Source organism: Oryza brachyantha, chromosome 2 (assembly GCF_000231095.2).
Source record: "Oryza brachyantha chromosome 2, ObraRS2, whole genome shotgun sequence".
NCBI lineage: Eukaryota > Viridiplantae > Streptophyta > Magnoliopsida > Poales > Poaceae > Oryza > Oryza brachyantha.
This window is the reverse complement of record NC_023164.2, coordinates 6,145,303-6,165,609: the sequence shown is the minus strand read 5'-3', so window position 1 is coordinate 6,165,609 and position 20,307 is coordinate 6,145,303. Positions and strand designations below refer to the sequence as shown.

The 20,307-nt window shown below is 39.7% G+C and overlaps 2 protein-coding genes and 1 pseudogene across 2 annotated transcripts; 2 read left to right on the top strand and 1 right to left on the bottom strand.

Annotated features, from left to right (window-relative positions):
• Window positions 1-2,498: 2,498 nt before the first annotated feature.
• LOC102709244 lies at window positions 2,499-4,165 on the top strand. The gene has a single exon (XM_040521105.1). The coding sequence runs from the start codon at window positions 2,872-2,874 to the stop codon at window positions 3,826-3,828; it is 957 nt and encodes a 318-aa protein (XP_040377039.1). The 5' UTR covers window positions 2,499-2,871; the 3' UTR covers window positions 3,829-4,165.
• A 794-nt stretch (window positions 4,166-4,959) lies between these two features.
• LOC107303504 lies at window positions 4,960-6,607 on the top strand (annotated as a pseudogene).
• Window positions 6,608-10,668: 4,061 nt separating this feature from the next.
• On the bottom strand, window positions 10,669-16,143 carry LOC102708961 (prefoldin subunit 6). The gene is made up of 5 exons (XM_006647054.2): window positions 15,954-16,143; window positions 15,785-15,855; window positions 15,528-15,652; window positions 15,364-15,424; window positions 10,669-10,914 (listed from the first exon to the last, which is right to left on the bottom strand). The coding sequence occupies exons 1-5, from the start codon at window positions 16,051-16,053 to the stop codon at window positions 10,867-10,869; spliced, it is 405 nt and encodes a 134-aa protein (XP_006647117.1). The 5' UTR covers window positions 16,054-16,143; the 3' UTR covers window positions 10,669-10,866.
• Between the last annotated feature and the right edge of the window lie 4,164 nt (window positions 16,144-20,307).

The following is a 20,307-nucleotide window of genomic DNA, read 5'->3' as shown; positions in this document are numbered from 1 at the left end:
TTACTCAACTGTCATTGTCAAATCTCAAATGTCAAGTGCATTGTTAGTGTTTAGAATTAGTACTTTCAACAACACACAGCAGATGATACCCCTATATTTTCACTTTCTCTCTCTGCTTATAAGTCAAACTTTAAATTTTTAACCTTAAGTTTGGAGTTGATTTAGGGTTTTTTCACTTTTCAACTTTAGCTTTTAGATCGTCAAGAATCCATATATAAAAAATTATGCGTAAACTATTTTTTCTTTATAAATATGTTGTTTGACAAACAACCCAATAACAACGCTAAAGTCAGTAGTAAAAGTCTCATTACAAATTGGGAAAGTACATATTGTGGTCCGCTCTTTTGCGATTAGTAGGGTAATGAACTAATGACGGTACTTCAAGTAATCTTCATACAAATTAGCATTAAGTATTGAACTTTAATCTTAATCTTAAATTTTAGAATTGATCTAGGAATTATTTCATCGTTTTCGCCACTTAGCCTAAACCTTGGCTTTTCTGTTGTTAATTAATGGTATAATTAAGTGTAATAAGCCCTTACCTCTAATTATTTTTCGTTGTACCGGCAGGTCAAGTGTTCCTCTATTAGTTTGTACATTTTCGACGTCGCCGTGAACATTTAACACATAAAGGTTAAAATCCTTAAATTTGATATGAGTACTCGTATTTATAATTAATTATTCTTTCGGTGTTTGGCAACCTATCCATTAACAAATAAAATGTATGTGATGATTTCATCGGTCTTAAAATATATCACCGGTATTTATATATTCCTAAAGGCATAGGATGTACTGTGCACGTATATACGAGCACATGTATCTGTAGTGTTTCGGAAAAAAAAACACGTACATATTAATACATGGGTGTAACAGAACATTTTGTCACTGATGAGTGCGTGATTAGTCAATCATTCAAGCCAAATGGAGTAATGGATCATGGACCCAAAATGATAGTACTAATCATCACTATATCCAATTGGTAGTGTTCTATAGTGCTGTCCTTTATGATCCCTGAAACACCAAGAGAGAGATGTGTTGTTATCGACTAAAATTGATAACGGAGTACATTAATTGTTGGTGATCAACCTTTTGAGTGCATCGTACTAAGGCCAGTCTCAATGAAAGTTTCGTTGAGGTGTCATATACATTTTAGGTGACATATCAGTACAAAAGAGAATATTTACATGAAACCGTGAGGAGAAAGAGAGAATTCGTTTCATGGTCATGAAACGTTTGGACACCGTTACCAAGTCCTCGGTAAAGCTGTGAAACTCATCTTGAGGGGCTTGAGACGTTTCATACAATCAAACATTGTCTACATGCAGTTAAACTTTTAGCAGTAATTAATTGTTTTATTTAACTTTAAAAATAGTACAATAAAACGTTGTATTGTGACTAGTTGTTTCATGCATGTTTCATCGAGTTAGCTGTTTTGAAAACTGTGCAGTGAAACTGAACATAGAGACTGCCCTAAGCTTTTTATCATAAAAAAACTTTCTTAATTTTAACATGGTTTCTATATCTAATTAGAAAATAATAATAAAATAATGGTTACGGTATTATCTAGTAAATTACTAGCTTTGGAGTGTGCTTCAACTATAACATATTTTTGCAATGTTCAAAAGTAAATTAGTGCCATTTGACAAAAAAAAAAAACTGTTTTGGAAAACCCTCGTAAACATATATTCGATCTAGATTTTTTTTTTTGGTTACACCCCATTTGATATGAGCAAACAACCCTATTACCCCTTTTTTTTTTGCTTTTGCTTATTAAATTTTCAATCTTAAAGTTGAAGTTGACTTTGAGATTTTTTTTAATTATAGTTTATTTTTCAATCTTAGCTTTTAGATTACTATAAACACGTATATAAAGGTTTTATTTTTAAATTATTCTATGTTTTTAAATATGTTATTTGGTTTTTTCTTTAAAAAACAAAAGATGGCCCTATCACACTATGAGCAGTATTTGTGACAGCGTTATTATGCCACGTCAGTTTAGTTAGCATGCCATATAACCGGCGTGCATGTCCAAATTATATTTTGGAGAGTTCATTTTCTCAAAAACAAAAAAAAAATCAAAGAATAACAACAATAATACCCACTAACATTACTGCATGTTGCTGCCATACTTGTCTTTTCGCTTGAACTTATACTCGAAAACCAAAATTTATTTTTAATCTTAAATTTAGAGTTAATTTTAAGTTTTTTATCGTGATTTATTTTCTACTCTTAAGATTTAGATTACTAAGTTTACATATACAAAATTTTATTTATAAATTATTCTTAATTTATACGTATATCATTCATCTTCCTTCCACTCTTCATCGACCGTGGGCCTTGCATGTTTTTATTACTCCTTACTCCTAATTTTTACCTGGACTGACATGACAGCAAAGCAAAGCAAAGAAAGGGTCAAAAGTGGTCTCTCTCCCACTCCTCTCCCCACTCAAGCTCAGCTGCTCATCTTCCTCCTTCCCTCCCTCCCCTTCGCTCTCGCTGCCAAAAATCCCCATACCCTTCTTCCTCCTCCTCCCTCGCCGTCGCCGTCGCCATCGTTCTCCCACGTCCCCCGAATTGCCCTCTCCTGTGTGGCTGTCGCCTTTGGGAGGAGTCCCCTCTCTGCCCCGCGCTTGGATTGGATTGGATTGGGTTCGGTTGGATTGGATTGGATCCAAATATCCAATCTTGGTCGCGGGCGGGGGCGGGGGGCGTTTGTTTCCTCCCAATTTGTCTCGCTCGGCTTGCTCGACTTGCTTCTTGAGTTCTTGCTTCCATCGCCATTGCCGCTGCTTTGTCTTTCTTCAGCTAGGGGCTAAAAGCCGGCGCCTTTTTTTTTTTTTTGGTTTTTTGGAGAGGAGACGGAGACCGGCCATGGGTTTCTTGGCCGGCGTCTGCCTCCTCCAGCTGCTGCTGTTCTTGGGCTCCGCTTCTTCGCGAGTGGCGGCGGCGTCGACGCCGCCGTCGGCGCGGGCGCTGGACGCAATGCTGCAGGACTACGCGTACAGGGCCTTCGGGGCGCACCCGCACACCGGCATTGTCTACAACGCCGCCGCGCCGGCCAACCTCACCGGCGTCGCGCTGTCCGCGGTCCGCCTGCGCAGCGGCAGCCTGCGGAGGAAAGGGTTCCCCCGCTACTTCGAGTTCGCCGTGCCCACCGGCGTCGTCGTGCAGCCGTACGTCGAGAGGGTGGTGCTCCTCTACCACAACCTCGCCAACTGGTCCGACTACTACTACCCGCTCCCGGGCTACACGTACCTCTCGCCGGTGCTTGGCCTGCTTGTCTACGACGCCGCCAACTTGTCCGCGGTGGGATTGCAGGAGCTCAGCTTTGTCGCCTCCGAGAGCCCGATTTCGATAAATTTCAGTGATGTCAAGACTGTGCCGCCAGGCAGCCCGGCTCCTCGCTGCGTGTGGTTTGATTTGGATGGCGTGCCGCAGTTCCGGGACTTAGAGGCGACCAACGTGTGCTCGACGTATCGCCGAGGACATTTCTCAATTGTGGTGAACTCTAGCGAGATTGCTCCGGGTCCAGTGCCTTCAGGCAACATTACCCCTCCAATACCGACTCCTGCAGGTCATTCTAAGGGCAGCTCCAAGAGGGGGTGGAGGATTGCCGTCGGCGTGGTTGGGGGCGTCGTAGCATTGCTGCTGTTGGCATCGCTTGTGGTGTGTTTGGCGAGGTACAAAAGAGAGAAGAAATTGCAGGTGATGGAAAGGAATGCAGAGGCTGGGGAGACATTGCGTATGTCGCAGGTTGGGAGGTCACAAGCGCCTGTGGCATTGGGGACAAGGACGCAACCGGTGATTGAGAGTGAGTATGTTGCATAGTTGATTCAGCAGAATTCAGGCAACAAGGCTCACTGGTGATGCCTGGAACTGCCGTTTGGTTGGCTGAGGCAAACCAATGATTTAGCGCATAGACTCAGCTCATGCAGGCTCAACAACATTCTTTTGACAGTTTTGTTGTTCGGAAGGTTATTTGTTCTGGAATGGCTCTTATTGATGTTCATAGTTGCCATGTTCGTAGTGAGGAGCTCCTTTCATCTCCAAGCAAGCAATGGGGAAGAAACGGTTGTAGTGTCAGATTTGAAATTCCTTATTTTTTGGATTGCTGTATTCAAAAGGATTTGGGCTTTGGAAATAAAGGTGATGGAATTTTATTGCACATTGCATTGTGCTATTTCGGTGAAATTCAGTCAAGCTTAAATTCAATATCATTTTTTACGTGTTTTGGCTTCTCATGTTTAGAGACCTTATAGTATGCTCTACAATTGTACATATTACTTTTTTTTTTCTAATTCTCATGAATTAGATTTCGTCCTTCCTTGTTTTAACATCCTGTCTATGTGCAATGACAACTTTCCAGTGCATTCTCTGAAACAATTGCATTCCTGGCTGTCTATCTTTCTTGTAGGTCAGACATTACTTCTAAAGTAATATTGGAACTCTAAAACATGGTACCTACCGGTGTAATTGTTGAGCACTAATATGATACCCTTTCAGTTTCTGTTGGCCTGAGTTCTCTACATCATATTTCACTTTGAGTGGCTTGAATTTAAGCACACAAAACAGGAAAATAAGGTCTAATATATGCTAGTATAACCAGATGACAGATGAGGGATTTAAGAAAGCTCTGTTAGCAAAATGAAGAAGTTTGTTCTTTTTTTTATTGGTTCAGTTTCAGTTGGCCAGCTTTTGTCAAGCTAGTCAGGAGCATTGTAGTTCCAGCACAGAGGTGTCGTTTGGGGCTTTGGAAGTTTGGATGATCAACAAAGCAAACAAGACAAATTCTATCTGTATAAATTAGGTCGGGATGCATTCTACAACTCATTTTGTTTCATATTGTCCACCGTGTTTCATCTTACTGAACATGAAAAAGGAAAGTTATTCAACTCGATTGTAGCTCCAAATATAACGTGATAACTGCCCCATGCTTTTTTTTTTTTTTTGGGTGGGGGGATGGTCTCCATGTTGGACATTATGCTAGTCGAAAGAATAACTGTTACACTTGCCAAGAACACCTACCTATCAGAAAATGCTCTTATACCTGGTAAGCAACCCCTTTCACTATCTTATTTTTTTGTTATGTCGCGATTCCATGAAACAAACATCTCTGAGATTGGTTGTCAAACACTTCTTTATCCTTGATATTCTCTGCAAAGTATAAATTATTTTTAATGTACCTTTGCGAAACATTATTTTCTACTGAAGATGTTCTGGAAACAAACAGATTTTTGAAGGGAACTGAAGCAGCAACTGGGGAATCAAGAGGTGGAACATACATGATTCTGTACTGAGTTCCCTTATTTCATATGCAGCTTTGTCATAGACCGTGAGCTTTAACAAACATTTGCATCAGATACATATTATTTGATTACTGTGTGTTGTTATATTTCAAGTCTTCTGTTAAGCTGCTTGCTCTGATGAAATCCATCCTTAATACTGCACTTCAGTTATACTATTGAACATACATGGTATTCACTTAACTCCAAATACGAAGAAGTTTTTTCATTAGTAACGATAATATAAAGTCAAAGATATACATGGTTCAATTTTTTATGAGATACTAACAACATAGATGTACACATGTGCACACCATTGATGCACTTAAATGGAAACCCTATCACATTAGTGAAATCATGGATGCTGTGGATGAGTCCAGAGCATCATTGAGACACTGGAATGCCCTTTCCAGTTGAGACGCACCCATGTAATTATAGCTTCTACATTTTTTCTCATGACATATTAATCTAAAAGTAAATTATATGTACCTGGAATAACTGGTAATAAATGACATAACTGAAGGAACAATACAACAAGTGGTATAATCCAGGATTTCTGATAGCATGCAATTTTATCTGATTTTCTCCATATTTGATTTTCATGCAATGTTGTAGGGAGATTTATTCATAGCACAGCAGATGAAAAATCTGGAAGCGGAAATTTATTACCATGAGTTCCTCTCTGACAGCTGATGTTCCATACTCTTAAGTTCTTCATGTACATGAGATGATGGCGAAGAAGCAATTATCCTGGTTACTCCTTATAATTCTGAGTTCGATCATATGAATTATTATCACTGGCCCTTGGATTCTCTCTTTTCTCCCTCTTAAGTCAAGCTGCGTGGTTATCAAAGGATATTGTCTGGATATCTGCAGACCCACAATTTGGAATGCTGCAGTCTCTGCATGGTTAAATCAGTATCATAATATTATTTTTCTAAGTCACCCTGTGAATTTAGATATCAAGATGTATGGCGCAAATCAAATTTTATATGAACCTGATGGGACTACAGAGAAGGCGGAACTTATGGCTCTCAAATGTGCTGGAACGATGGCTGCTGTACTCATATTTAAAGTTGGAGAAACCAGGAAATCTGGTGATAGAGATAGTATCACGATGTATGCAGAGGCATCTAATGGCCAAATGCCAAACTTGGACCTGGAATGTGGTGCGCTATTTTGCTGTTAATAGACAAGGTTTCATGTGAATATTGAGCCATTTAATTCCTTGCTGAGTTTTTCATCATGGCATTGGGTTATTTGAAAATCTTGGGAGTGTGTTAAGAAAAGTAGATCCTGACTGGAAGCTTGGTGTGACTTCCTGATTATGTGGAGGATACTGCAAACCTTGCCAGTTCTATTTATAATCAGGTATGGAAATGTATATTTTCCATTATTTTCGATTTCGTCTAGACGGACTAAGTTTTTCAATGTTGTCCCCCTCTTGTTGTGTTGGCGCCTTCAGGCTCTTGGAGTGCCCACATGTTCTCATTGTGCTTTCCATGATTATCAGGTAAGGCCAATGTAGTTTCTCTACAGTTTGCACACGCATTCTATCTTAAAAACGAGAATACTAAATCTTCATTTCTTCTCAGGGGCGGAAGGTCAGTTCTACCGTGTTATAGTTGTGTTATTTGAAACAATTAGGTATTATTGACATGCGTTAAGTAGTTAATTAGAGGGCATGTGTAAGGTAATCAGATACCACATAACTGAATACAAGGTTTTAACAAACTCTAGCCTGTGGCATTCGCGTCTGCATCTCTCTCTGATGACCAAAAGCAATTTAGCCTTGACTAGCATTACCCAATTTCGTATATCTGGGTACCTTCGCCTGAATCCAAGTCGGCCAACATACTATTGGTGTGTGAATGACATGTCATATCCCGCATCAGCTGTCATTGTTGCAACACAGTAATATCTTGGTAAAGTGCGAGTCAGGCGATGGTATATTGGCAGTTTCCTCCAGATCGATGCGGTTCTGGACCGAACTTACAAAAGGAGCAGGATCACATGACCTCTGATGATCTTAACATGTTAAATGAGCTTCACTGTCTTTTTTAGCATAAAAATGCCTGCTATATTTTGTAGAGCACTTGCTTAGGACAGCATTTATGTTGATCTCACCACAAGATTTTGTTAACATGTTTGAGAATGCCTTTTGTTCAGTTCAATTGAAGATTCGAAGGGGTAGTGCACTCTGTAAATAAATTGCTTGAGAAGTTCCATCAACCCTTTTTCCTGTATTTCCTTACAGCTCCAAGCAAGTTTGTTTCAGTTGGTCTATGTATGATTCCGTTTGCATTGCTCCTGGCAGGCTGGCACCCCTCCAAATAGTTGCTGCTGCTCTTGCCGATACAACAATGAGCAAAGGGTAATGCTAATGATCAAAGGGAAATTGTTAGGTGAATGAGCAAAGGGTAATTCTAATGATCTGCAACTCGAGGGTGGATCGTGGAAATGGCTTAAATTTTCAACCCTGGCCAAATTTCTGGTGCTCTGCAGATACAACATTCAGTGATTTGGGCTGCGCTCTCCATCGTTATATTGATCATCCTGTATGCTATGAGGAATGGAAGCTTCTAAAAGCTACGATGATCACTTCCAGAACCATGAAAATGGGGTTTATGTCGATCATAAATTTTGCTACGGCTCTGTTTGGGGTCTGATACTGATCCCAATGTGCTTGTTGTTTTCTCGGCTGCTGAAGCCACAGCTTGAGATGAATTTCCTACCCCAGACAAGATTGTTGGCCTCCAACATACTTTTCACCGTCTTATAAATGTTCATAACAGATTTATCATTGGATTCACATGTCATAGATTCAGAAAGGCCCACGTGTCATAGACAACAAGTGGTAAATCTGTTTTAAACACTGGTAAGAGTGACAAAAAGTTAAATTTCTCACCGTCTTGGGTTTGCCCTACAGCTGCGTTTCTTATCATGAAAGAAGTTGTATCCAGAGGATGGTGAACAGTAAAGTAGGCTTTGTTGGAGATTTCTGGCTGTGTATGGAGCTGTTGTGGGAATGGAGCAGACATGAACCAAAGATGGTTTTCCTGATTTGTTTGGTCAGGCATTGCTTTTCTAACATCTTGAAAGTTTTAACTTAGTTTTGTATGCAGGACTAGCAGCTTAGAAAACAGATTGTATTTTTGGCTGTTTCTTTTGCAACGAGTACGGATGGGATAGTAAAGCTAAAGCCTGCTTATTGCAGAGAAGCTGCTGCAAAGTTAACGTGGCCGTTTCTGCTATTTACATCCTGTCTTGTGGAGATGCAGTAGCTCAGATGGGATACCTCGTCATGTTGATAGGCGATGCCATTCCGGTTGGAGTTTGCACCTTGCATTAGCCTTTTTTGATTGGAAATGTGAATACTGGGCTTGTTTGGTTCAGCCATTCTTAGGCTTGCCGTTTTTTTGGTACGGGCAAGAATTGGCCATTGTCAAATTTTTTTGGCAAGGACTTCATTTAGTTTGATGCCAAAGTTGTATGCTTACATTCAGTTAAGCCAACTGATTTGGCATGCCATTTTTTTTGCAAGGGCTTTCTCTTCTTTATAAGAACTTTTTCATTCAACCTAATTTTAGCACTCAGACTTTTTGTTTCTCTTACTATTCCTCTTCTTATTGAACCTAATTATCTTATTCCTCCACCCCTCCTCTTCTTATATGCTGATCTTTAGTTTACTATTAGCATCTATACTCCTTTAAAAAATATTAACGGTGGTGGCACGAAGTCTGCCACACTACCTATTTCCATTGTAAATTCTATAAATTACCCTTTAAACTTTTTAAAAACAATTAAATCTATGAGCATGTTTGGATTGAGGGACTTTTAGCGGTCCTTGGACTTTTTCCTAAAAGTCCTTTCTCAGGGACTACAAAATTTTGAAGGCCTACACAAAAAAAGTCTCAAAGAAGTCCCTTCTGTTTAGGATAAGAGGGCTTTTTGCTAGAAGTCTAGGGACTTTCTTTTAATCCAAACAGTGTCTAAATAGATAGCCACATACAGAGGCGGAATTGGGCTTGGGGCAGCTTGGGCCCAAACCCCACTCTTGCAAAAAAAATTTCTTTACTAGTACCTATGTATTTCCTGAAAAAATCGAATGCCCATTTGATTCAACCCTACTCCCTCACTCAGGCCTCAGCGGCCCACATATAAATCAAGTTAAGATGAATATTCACTATAGAGGGAAAATGTGTAACTAATTTCCATTGTAAATTCTATATATTACCCCTCAAAACTTCTTTAAAAAGCAATCAAATCCAAATGGATGGCCACATATAAATCAAATTAAGATGAATATTCACTATGGACGAAAAATTGTGTAACACATTTCACAGAAAGTATATTTTATTATCTTTCTTTCATACACAGTGAAGCACGGGTATTCAGCTAGGTTGGACTATTGCAACTGAATGTACCTCACTCTCTTTTTGTTCGCATTTTTTTCTCCATCTCCCTCTGCTTCTCTCAGCTAGCAGAACTGTTTTCCCCCCATTGCAATTGTCAGTCCTAGTGCCATGTTCTGAAAAAGTGAAGCATTACTTTCTGAATATTTCAGTGCTATATGTAGCAAATGGCTTAATCTGGTTGTTCCATTGCTAGGAGGCAAAATCAATATTTTTGGGAGGACAAGTGTATATATATGTTTGGATAATGGGACTGAGGCAACCAGTCATGCTTCTGTTTTTCTTTTTAATCCCTTGTGACTATTTTGCTCACGGAACATCAGTGTTGTGTGTTTTCTCTCAGATTTCTTTTGTTTGCAAGTTTTAGCAGGGTGAAGACGGGCAAACTTTTTTTGGTGGGATAGGGCGGCACTTTAGCATTTATATTCGTCATTGTTCGTTGCTTTTCATTCTACTCGTTTGTTCAATGTACAGGAACTGAGGCTAAGCCCAGTTGGGGCATCAACAATCTACAGGAATTGACCATGAACAATCACAGTTTTCATCTCTGTTGTGTGTGTGTGTGTGTGTTTTGCCTGAATACGTAGTTATAGGAGGCAATACCATATCTGAATGTTCAGAGCCTGTTTGCTAAACCGACATGTTTGCTAGCATGCCAATACAATATCTGAATTGACATTTTTGTTATTCAACCTAATTATTGTCGTTTAGACTTCCTCCCCGGGGAGGTCCGTTGCCGCACCCTTCAACAAATTCAGCATACCGAAATTCGGTCCACTTTAACACCGGCCACAAATTCGGCCCACAAATAAATTTGAAGAGCTTATTTGGCGTCAAGAAATTCAGCTCAGCAATGAATTTGGCAGCTTAATTTCAGAGAATCCATCAAGCATCAATTCAAACAAGAAGCGGCGATGGCAGCAAAATGCAACTGATCCAGGGGCAGGGACAGAAAAATCGCCACAAGCAAACAATCCTAAATCACTGACCACCTTGTATCCAGTGCCAGACTTTTAACATCAAAAGAGTTCCACATAACATTCTTCACCAGGACCATGAAAACCTGGAAATTCCAGATAACCAAACATTTTTCTCTTTTTTTCCTTTTTCTACCAGACACTATAATTCCACACGAAGTGGAGAAGGGCAAGTAATCAGTGAACAGGTGCCTATGACTTTGCTTGTACAGCCTGCATCTTCTGTTGCAACTTGAAAATCTACAAAAACAAATATATCTTTTGAGAGAAATCTTCAAAATAATATGTTAAGTAGGATTCAACAGAATGCACGGTCATCATTATCCTAGTCATGCTCTGATGCAAAGTACAGGCAAAGAATGGTTCTAGCAAAGATAACAAGTAAACGAAACTAGTTTGTGCATTCTGCCAAGAGCCTTTCATGGCTTGTACGACATCTATAAGAATGCAGAACCTACTAGCAACGCAATTTCACCACAAGTACTATCTCATTGTCATGCTCAAAATTTGAGTCAGATTAAGATTCTTTTAAGGTGAACACATATGCCAATTTTCAGTCCCAAGACTGCAAGACACATAGAAGGCTGCAAACCTGTATGAGCACACATATTGCACAAGTGTCAGCTAGTTTGATAAGATGTATTTTGCTTGTACTCTACTGTCCAGCTTGCAGTCCAAAGGATCAGATAACAGCTTCAGCAGAGAATGCCTAGATGTCCAAGTGAACATCTAGTTGCTATAATGCCATATAATGAAGCTACAGCATGGAGCAGCATAACAGTCATGAGCCACAGTGGACGCTATGCTTTTGTTCCTTTCTACTGCAGGGTGCAACCGTGCAAGCCGGATCTGTGACTGGTCACAACAACTTGGGACTCACAATAATATTGCTGGTCAGAAATATAGCACTTGGTTCTTTTACGTGGTCAATCTAGATACTGTCACTGTCTTAATCTTACTATTCTTTTCATAAGGCCAATTGTTTTCATCAAGGGGAAAAAAGGAAAAAAGGTCCAAATGTTTCATCAACCTCACAGGAGGTTATGCTAAATTTAAGGAACCACAATTATGCAAATGACATAGAAAAACTTCAGGACATTTCACATCAAATGTCAATTGAGGATGACCAGAACATGCAAAAGTTGCTATTAAAAAAAATCCGGTGTAGTAATGAACCATATACAGTGATTTACTTCTATGGAACAAAGATTGCACATATTGGAAGAAGATATAGTGATGTGCTGATGCATTTTTCCAAAAAAAACTGATGAGGTTATGCAGTCACACATGCATTTAACCCCCCCCCCCCCAAAAAAAAAAACATGCATTATATAAGTTGGTTCTATTTACAGAATGAACTATCTGGAAATATACATGACAGGCCATAAATCCCCAAATGCAGTGACCAACGTGATAGATTATGGTGCAAATAAGAACTACAAACCTAAGGCTCCATCCACAATTAAACAGCTAGAGAATAATGCATGGGACTGAAAATAATAATAACCCACAAATACCCTATCTCTACAGATGAAGAGTGAAACTTGAGATGAATGTCAAATAAGCCACGTCATTCGGTTAATAATGGACATCAGATTTATAAGTAGACAGAATAGGTAAAATCAATATGGACTGTTAGAAGAAGGATGATGGGACCGAAGGTTCCTGTAAATTGAAGGGAGCAATCACAAGTGTTCACGTGTTTTCAGCTGGAAATCCCACCTGTATCTTTTATATTCTCTTGCCAGTTTTACACATGAACCCCTGCAAATATATTTTATTGTAGGGACCTCTAAATTTCCAAGGTACTTCTGTTCTGTCCATTTATTAAAGATACATATTTAGGCCCCCTTTGATTCAAAGGGAATTCATAGGAATTTTAGAGGATTTCATTCCTATAGGAATTTTTTCTATAAAGCCCTTTGAATCAAAGGAATGAATCATATGAAATCCTATGAAATTCCTATGGAATGCCTCTTCCTATACAAGTTTTGGAGGAAATTTAGCAAGAGGTTGAACCTCTTGAGAAAAATCATTTGAGTCTTTATCTCTCCTCAAATTTCCCTGTGGTCCAATCAAATGGTCATTCCTACGTTTTTCCTGTGTTTTGCAATCCTCTGTTTTACACTTACATTCCGGTCAGAATCCTATATTTTTCCTATTCCTCTGTTTTTATCATTCCTGTGATTCAAAGGGGCCTTTACTTAGAAGCCCTAGGAATTTTGGGTTTTAAAAAGTGACCAATGATACAAGTTAAGCGAGGGCTGCCATGTGGTGGTGTTGATATATGCAAAGTGGTGGGATTATTTACTGAATACTTATAGTAAGCTTGAATTTAACACAACACATGCATAGTAAATTTGATATGACAACATGCGCATGATGAATTTCTATAAATAAATTTGCTTTGACATAAGGATATAGGCTTTATGACACATTTTTCAAGTTCAACGTAGTCATGGTTAATTATTTGTTGTTATGATAATATTATTTATTTCAGATCAATAAATGAAACATTTAAAACTTTAACAAAGACAGAGGTTATGGTCACACGAAAGCATTGTAAATTATTAGCTGTAATGATAATATTTAAATACAAATCAAGATAAATCTGTTAGTGCTATTGCTACACTTCCTGCCAAGCATATTCTACACTACATATTTGCGTCGTTATTCTTATTGCGAATTTAAGTTAATTACTACAAACAACAAAATATATTTAATATAAAGGGAGGTTATAGTCGCGCGAACAAGCGGGTCCATAGGCTAGTTGCAGTAATCAATGGATGAGGGTGTAAAGTGAATAAACTATAAAACCTGAGGTTGCCTCCATAATCAAGCAGATAAAGAGAGAGATGAATGCAAGGGATAGGAAGGATGATTTCAGATAGTTGCATCAAGTGACACTGTGGCAGCACTAGTTTGCAAGCAAACCATGGCACAGATTCAATCCACATAACCTCCAAGTTGAGTCAGCCAAGTACATACTAAACTCCATCTTGGCACCATTTCCTTTTTTACCCTCCTTGTTTGCGTAATGAAGTTACTAAAGTTGTAATATTTCAATGAAGGAACGCTGATGTGTGGCTTTTTGGCTGGACTACAGTATATATGTCAATTTCATGAATGTGCCAGGGTTTTTCTTATTTTTATAAATGGGGAAATAACACACCACCAACCCAGGGTCTGTAGTATACCTGTACTAACACCTGGTTCATATCAGGTGGTACACTGACACAACAACTCTCAGGTGGATTGAGTGCATAAAATGGAACCCAAGCTCTGCAGACAAACAATTTCCAGACCACCCAGTATTGCCATCTCAAATACTACAAATGCTTATATTTTGGAATGGAGGGAGTATTTCATAACTCTTTAACACATCATTCTCACCATCAGTGTAGCGCATATGTTTAATTCATGGATATTGGTCTAATCCTTTTGCCAAGTAGTTTCTTTGTACTCTGTTTTCAAATACTTGGCATACCAAACTTCTCGAGAAATTTTTATCACAATCTACCCCTATGCATGCACCTACTTTTACACCTCATAATCCATGCTTGAGATATGAATGGGTATTTTTGGACATTTTTAATTAACATACAATTGCATCAGTATGCATGTTTTGGTCAAGAGTATAAATTATTCAAAAACAGTGGAGTAATTTATTCTTCAACAAGGGCTATAGGTCTCGAGTACTTTTACTCTTATTTTCAAATCCATCAGTGTGTCCAATTGAACCTATCATTAAAACTAAAATACGGGCAGGCATTAGCGATGCATAGTTTTGGAAATTGCAGTTCATATTTGTCCATAGAAAACAGTGTTCACCTAGAAACCAGTCGGTAGTCGGTGGCCCACCAAGGCACCATCTACTTGACTAGCAACTAAGCGCACTAGTCAGTTGACTCCAATATGTCAAAAAACAAAATATTACACACAAATACTACCTATTTTTTACATGTTTTGCAACGTACTTTCAGACTTGAGTACTGAATATTGATTATTGAAAAAAAAAGAAAGTATAAAACTGAGATTTGAAAAGCATAGCTTATTTTGAAGGTATTGCAGGCCTAGCTTTTCATCATCGTTAAACTTATGGTGAGGGCACACGGGAGGCAAGAGAGGGCATGGAGGTGAGGGAGGGCATGATGGATGGGAATAATAGAGAGGTCCTAACCCCAAGATACCTTCCCAGCCCTCTTAGCCTGCGTGTTTGGCTCAAATTTACAGCATGTGTCACTATTCTATATCCTAGCCGACCAATTTAGCTGACTAGTCACCAATTAATATTGACCAACTTGAACGACTAAACCGACTTTAACTAGTTAGTAGGACCGACTAATTCACCATTTACCCCCTGATCAAACGGCATGACGTCAACTACCAACTAGTCAGCCTAGCCGACCAACTAGGCGTTTACAGTTTAAAATGCCGTACATAAAAAGGAAGGATAAGATCCTCGTATCTACTGAAATTTTACCAGTTCCCTTATTTGCCATTCGTTGTTTCAGTGACCGTTTAGGTCCAGGGACTACATGTCAGCGAGACATTAAATGATCACACCAAATCTAGGGTGGCAATAAGGAATTGGCTCAACAAACCCATGCATCATCTCCTTTGAATCAATGTTCCTAACTGAACTAGCAACAAATTAAAAAAAAATGACATAAAAACAAGATGACATACCGATTCCTTCTTGCTAATCTGCTTTTCCTCCAAGTCCTTCAGCGCTCGATCCATCCGCTTCCTGCCGTCAAAGAATCAACCCCTCACTTGTCAGCGCAACTTGATATACCACAAAACAGATCAAGTAATCATATCACAAACAAGATCATCTCAAAGCTACTCACAGCTCAGCGGAGATGTACTCGATGCGCTTCTTGACGTTGGCCTTCGCCTCCGCGAGATCCTGCTTGACCAGCACCGGCCCGATTTGCTTGTACACGTTCACCTCGTCATCCACCAGCTCCAGCTCCTGCAAACCCAAGCCGCAAAACCCCTCAGAACCAGATCGAATCAGAAATCCACACCCAAAACCCACCAATCTTTGCAGTGCTGAAGAAGTTAGTAAAGCAAGAGAGCGCGGCGACCAGGGAGGGGGACGTGCCTTGAGGACGAGCTCGTTCTCGCCGACCTGGATGGTGTACTGCTTGCGGACCTGGTGGTTCTTGGCGATATCTGCGAGGGGAACGACGGAGCTACTCGGGTTAGCCGGTTAGGGTTTTCGGAATTCCGAGGTGACGCGGGGGTTTCGCGCGCGGGCGCGCATGGCGTGCCTTTCTGGATCTTGCTGAGGGCGTTGGCCTGGGACTCGAGGTCGCGCTGCATCTCGCGGACGGCCGCCGGGGTGGACGAAAACGATGACGACGACGCCATTTGCTTGCCTCCGCTCCCCTCCGCCTTCGCCGCCGCCGCGTCTTGCCGCCGGCTTTCCGGTGTTGGTGCGGAATGCTAGAGCTGGTGGTGTGTTCTTTTGGGCTTTCGCTGGCTTCCAGTTTGTTCCGATTTCTGATGCTAATTTGGGCCGAGTGGGCCCCCTACTGGGCCTAACAACCCAACCCAAAAATGGAATTGGGCCCAGAAAGGAAAGGCGACCAGAGAGAGATGGCCTGCGTAATAAGATGAGGCCGACCTATATTGATTGGGCTCATAGGCCCATGTACATGTTTGGTTTTACAGTTTTCTCATTTTATTGTTATTATTATATTATTAATGAGTTTGTTTTTTGTTTTTGAAATATCAAAATAGGATGTCTCACTCTATGGTAATTCATCCTCTTCAATGAGGTGACTCTTTTGTGTGGAGGAGACTCTAGGAGAACTTCTTGGAGTACCACAAGCTAAAAAAGAGACTCCAAGCTTGCAAGTTGGGAGGATTCCTCTGCCCATCATATGCAAAGGCCAAGATGAGCTCCTCTGCAGAACAAATGATTGGGGCTTAGACTGGCCAAAAGCCAAGTAGTCCAAATGGCACCTTCTTTTCCCTCTGTTTCCTCCCATCACATTCCCCTCTCTCATCTCATCCTCTCTTTTACAAATAATTCCTTCTTGATGACATTCCTTCCCATTTCTTTCAACCAAATTCCCACTGTTCATTTCATGGCTACAAACCCATGAAAGGAGAATATGTAGTGGCCATTGATGTATAAAAACTATGTTACCACAAGTGATGGAATGGAACCTTTTGGGAGGCCCATATGTGTGCACACATTGTACACTACTATTTTCGCATAATATCAGGACCGCCAAAAATTAAGAATCTGAACCTAACCCAAAAAAAAAAAAGAAAAGGAGCATATGATCTCCTTTCTCATTCTCAGAAAGAAAGTTTGGCATTATGGATCCTCAGCCTCACATTAGTCACATACTTGTGGAGATCTCTCTCCTTAGGCTACTGCATGCAACACACTTTCTCGAGATAGTTCCTAGAAAAAAGCCAACTGAATTGTGTTGCCCATCTCTTCCAAATTTGATTGTGGAGGGGAGGAAAAGATCTTGTTGCACTCCCACTTAAACTAACTCTTGGTACTAATGGAAGTTCTCTAAAGAAAAAAGGTGTGAACTCCCATTGATAGAGACCTCATCAAGGACCATGCAATCTCAGCCATCTATTTTTCCAGTTTGATGTTCAATATTAGGGGTGGATTACTGGATTAGATGAATAGATTTAGAATTGTAGTATACGAAATGACAAGAATATGAAGCATGTGAACCTAGTATATTTTGCACCCCTGGTAATAGGGATTTCTTTAGTGGAGCTTGTTTGGGTAGTTCAAGACTTGAAGTGGTTATGTTGCTACTTATTTACCAACATTTTCTTTTATCTTTGCAAGCAAATGAGCAATTTTATCAATATAGCCTAGTTAATTGACAAAATAAATCACTAAAAGGTCGGATGAATTTCTGGATTGAAATGGTATAGATAAGGAGTTTGGAGGGAATTACTTCCTTGGTCACAAAAGATGTTCTTTTCTACTCCAAGGGGCAATCCTGTCATCCATATCATAAGAACGTATCATATACACAACTTTTTTATGCATACCTCGTACACACCAAGTAATAAATGTCACTGAAAATTCAAGAAAAAAACTATACATGTACTTAGGTTTTCTTTTTTTGTTGTTTTAGTGCTATATCTTAGGTTTACAAGGCACTTCCTGGAACTTTTATTCTATTAAATAAGATTACATGTCAATATTTTTTTATGATGTGGAAAGTAATAAATAAAGTGAGAAATGCAATGGATTTCATCCTAGATGAAACCGTATGCACATTATTTCCAATATATATAGCTTGTCTCTTGTTGGATGTATAGCCTATTAAGCATTGTATGAGTTATTTCACCATCAATTAAATATTTTACTGCTTATTCGACACTCTTGAAAACATAAAAATAAAACCTTCCACTAGTAATGGCCTGCCTACAAGCAAGCACGCATCTCATAAAAAAACAGTTGAAAGAAACACGTCATCACCGATACCAATCGTCGGTGGTGCAACAAAGAAAGACGCATGCATTGCCTTGGTGATAAATAAAGTACAAATTCCACCTTTAAAAAGTGTTCTTCCGCGAGTTTCTTTATTGGTCAATCATCAAGTGGCTCCTGGGGCTTGATCAGAGAAAGTATATAGCACCGTAAGCCAGCTAAATGCTAAAGTGGATGAGAGATGTGAGAAAGAAAAAACAGGCTATAAGCTTATAGTCGGATCGGACACAGGAACCAAAAAACTCTATGAGAGACAAGTGGATCATATATTAATGGTAAAGAGCTATGTATTAATGATAAAGAGCTAACTATTATATAGGTAGACTGAGAGAAAACTACAAAGAGTCTTACAGACGGTTGACTATATTATTAGCCTTGCTCTCATCTGCCAAACTCAAATATGCTCCGGTAGGAAGCCACGCATAAAGAAGAATTGAAAACTGAATAGCTGCCACTGCACACCTCTAGACTCGATCTAGAGAACTCAAAGGCAACATCGAACTATCTACCATTATCCAACTTATCCTTCCACTGATCTCCAATGTCCAGGCCCAAACTCAAATAGGCTAATGACACCACTACGGCATAAACAAAACGACAGCTACTCATCATCATTAGTGGCCATCTTGAGAAGTTGAGATCGATGGATCATGTACTGACCGACCAACCTGGCGCCGGCCTGCAGTGCCGCTGCATGCATGCTGCTTCGTGCCCAGCTCCACCCTTTCTGCCAGTGGCCTATAACTTGTAAGGTAGGGCTAAGATTCTTTTTTCACAACCTATGTTCTAAATAAGTTAATTTCTAATTTTTAGATAGAATGTTCGTCTAATTTATTTTTTTATAATTAAATTTTTATTGTCATTTGATGATAAAACATGAATAATATTTTACGCGTAAATATTTTTTAATATTTTTATAAACTTTTTAAATAATATATATGACCAAACGCTCGACAAAGAAACTAACAAATGCTCTTTTTTTTTTTGACAGATTAGTACTTCTTTGCGGCCTTACAAGTCGTGACACAGACACATGACTGAAACAATGAAAAGTAATTTTAGGACATATTATAAAATTTTACTTACTTTCAACGACTTAAAAGCGAAGGCTGAGAAACTGAAAACAACAGGCAAAAATAAAAGCATCTAAACCAATTTAAAAGGTAAGTTTTCAGAATATAAAATTTGGAAATGGCTTAGAGCAGTTACAATAGCAGACTATAAACCAGTTATAAATATATTTTTAAGGAGATAAGAGAGGAGAGAGAAGAGCAAGCTACAAATTTGAATTCAGCTGCAACACAGACTGCAAGACACATGTGTATATGATAGGTGTGGCCGAATATTAATTGTGTAGCTATCGTATAAATTAGCTATTAAGTTGGTTGGAGATGATTTAGAGCCGGCAGTTGAGTATATTATTGAACTTGCTCTTACGAGCTGACCAGCTGACAAGAGTTGGACGGGAATGCAGCACGAAGTCGATCGGTCGGTCGGTCGGTCGCCGCAGCACTGCAGCATCGTCGACGGCCATTTGTCGAATGCTGCATGGACTTTGCCATACGGGCGAACCTACTACTAATCTCTGGAGAGGAATGGGGAGGAGGCCGGCCACCACTGGGGTCGTTTTCTGGAGCCTACGCGAGCAATTATGCATATGTATCCGGCCGGTGCAGGTGCAGGTGCAGCAGCGACGTACTACTGCTGCTCATCCGGATAGCTGGGCTCAGTGATGTCAAACTAGCAGGGTATGCAACAGCTAGGGTGTAGCTTATACTGTATATGTGTTGGGACCAGGGTTTGGAACACCGGTTTGGTCAGAATTATCGGCACCCGGTGAAATCCGGTAACCGGACAGAATAATTCTAAATATGATATTTTTAAAAATTTTGAATGTGTAATTGTGTATCCTTACCGCTAGCAGCTTCTTGGCCACGGTGCGAGGACCTGAAATTCACAGAAATGTGATATGTTCAGTGGTACGTAGGATCGCAACAGAGTAAAACAACTACCAGAGAAGATGAATGGTAGGTAAATAAAAAAAACCAAATCTTTTCGTGGAAATAAAAGATTACATTCACAAAAGACTTATCGAAGCCTCCGGTCGTACTGCGAATGTACCACCGGTCAGACCGTTCACATAA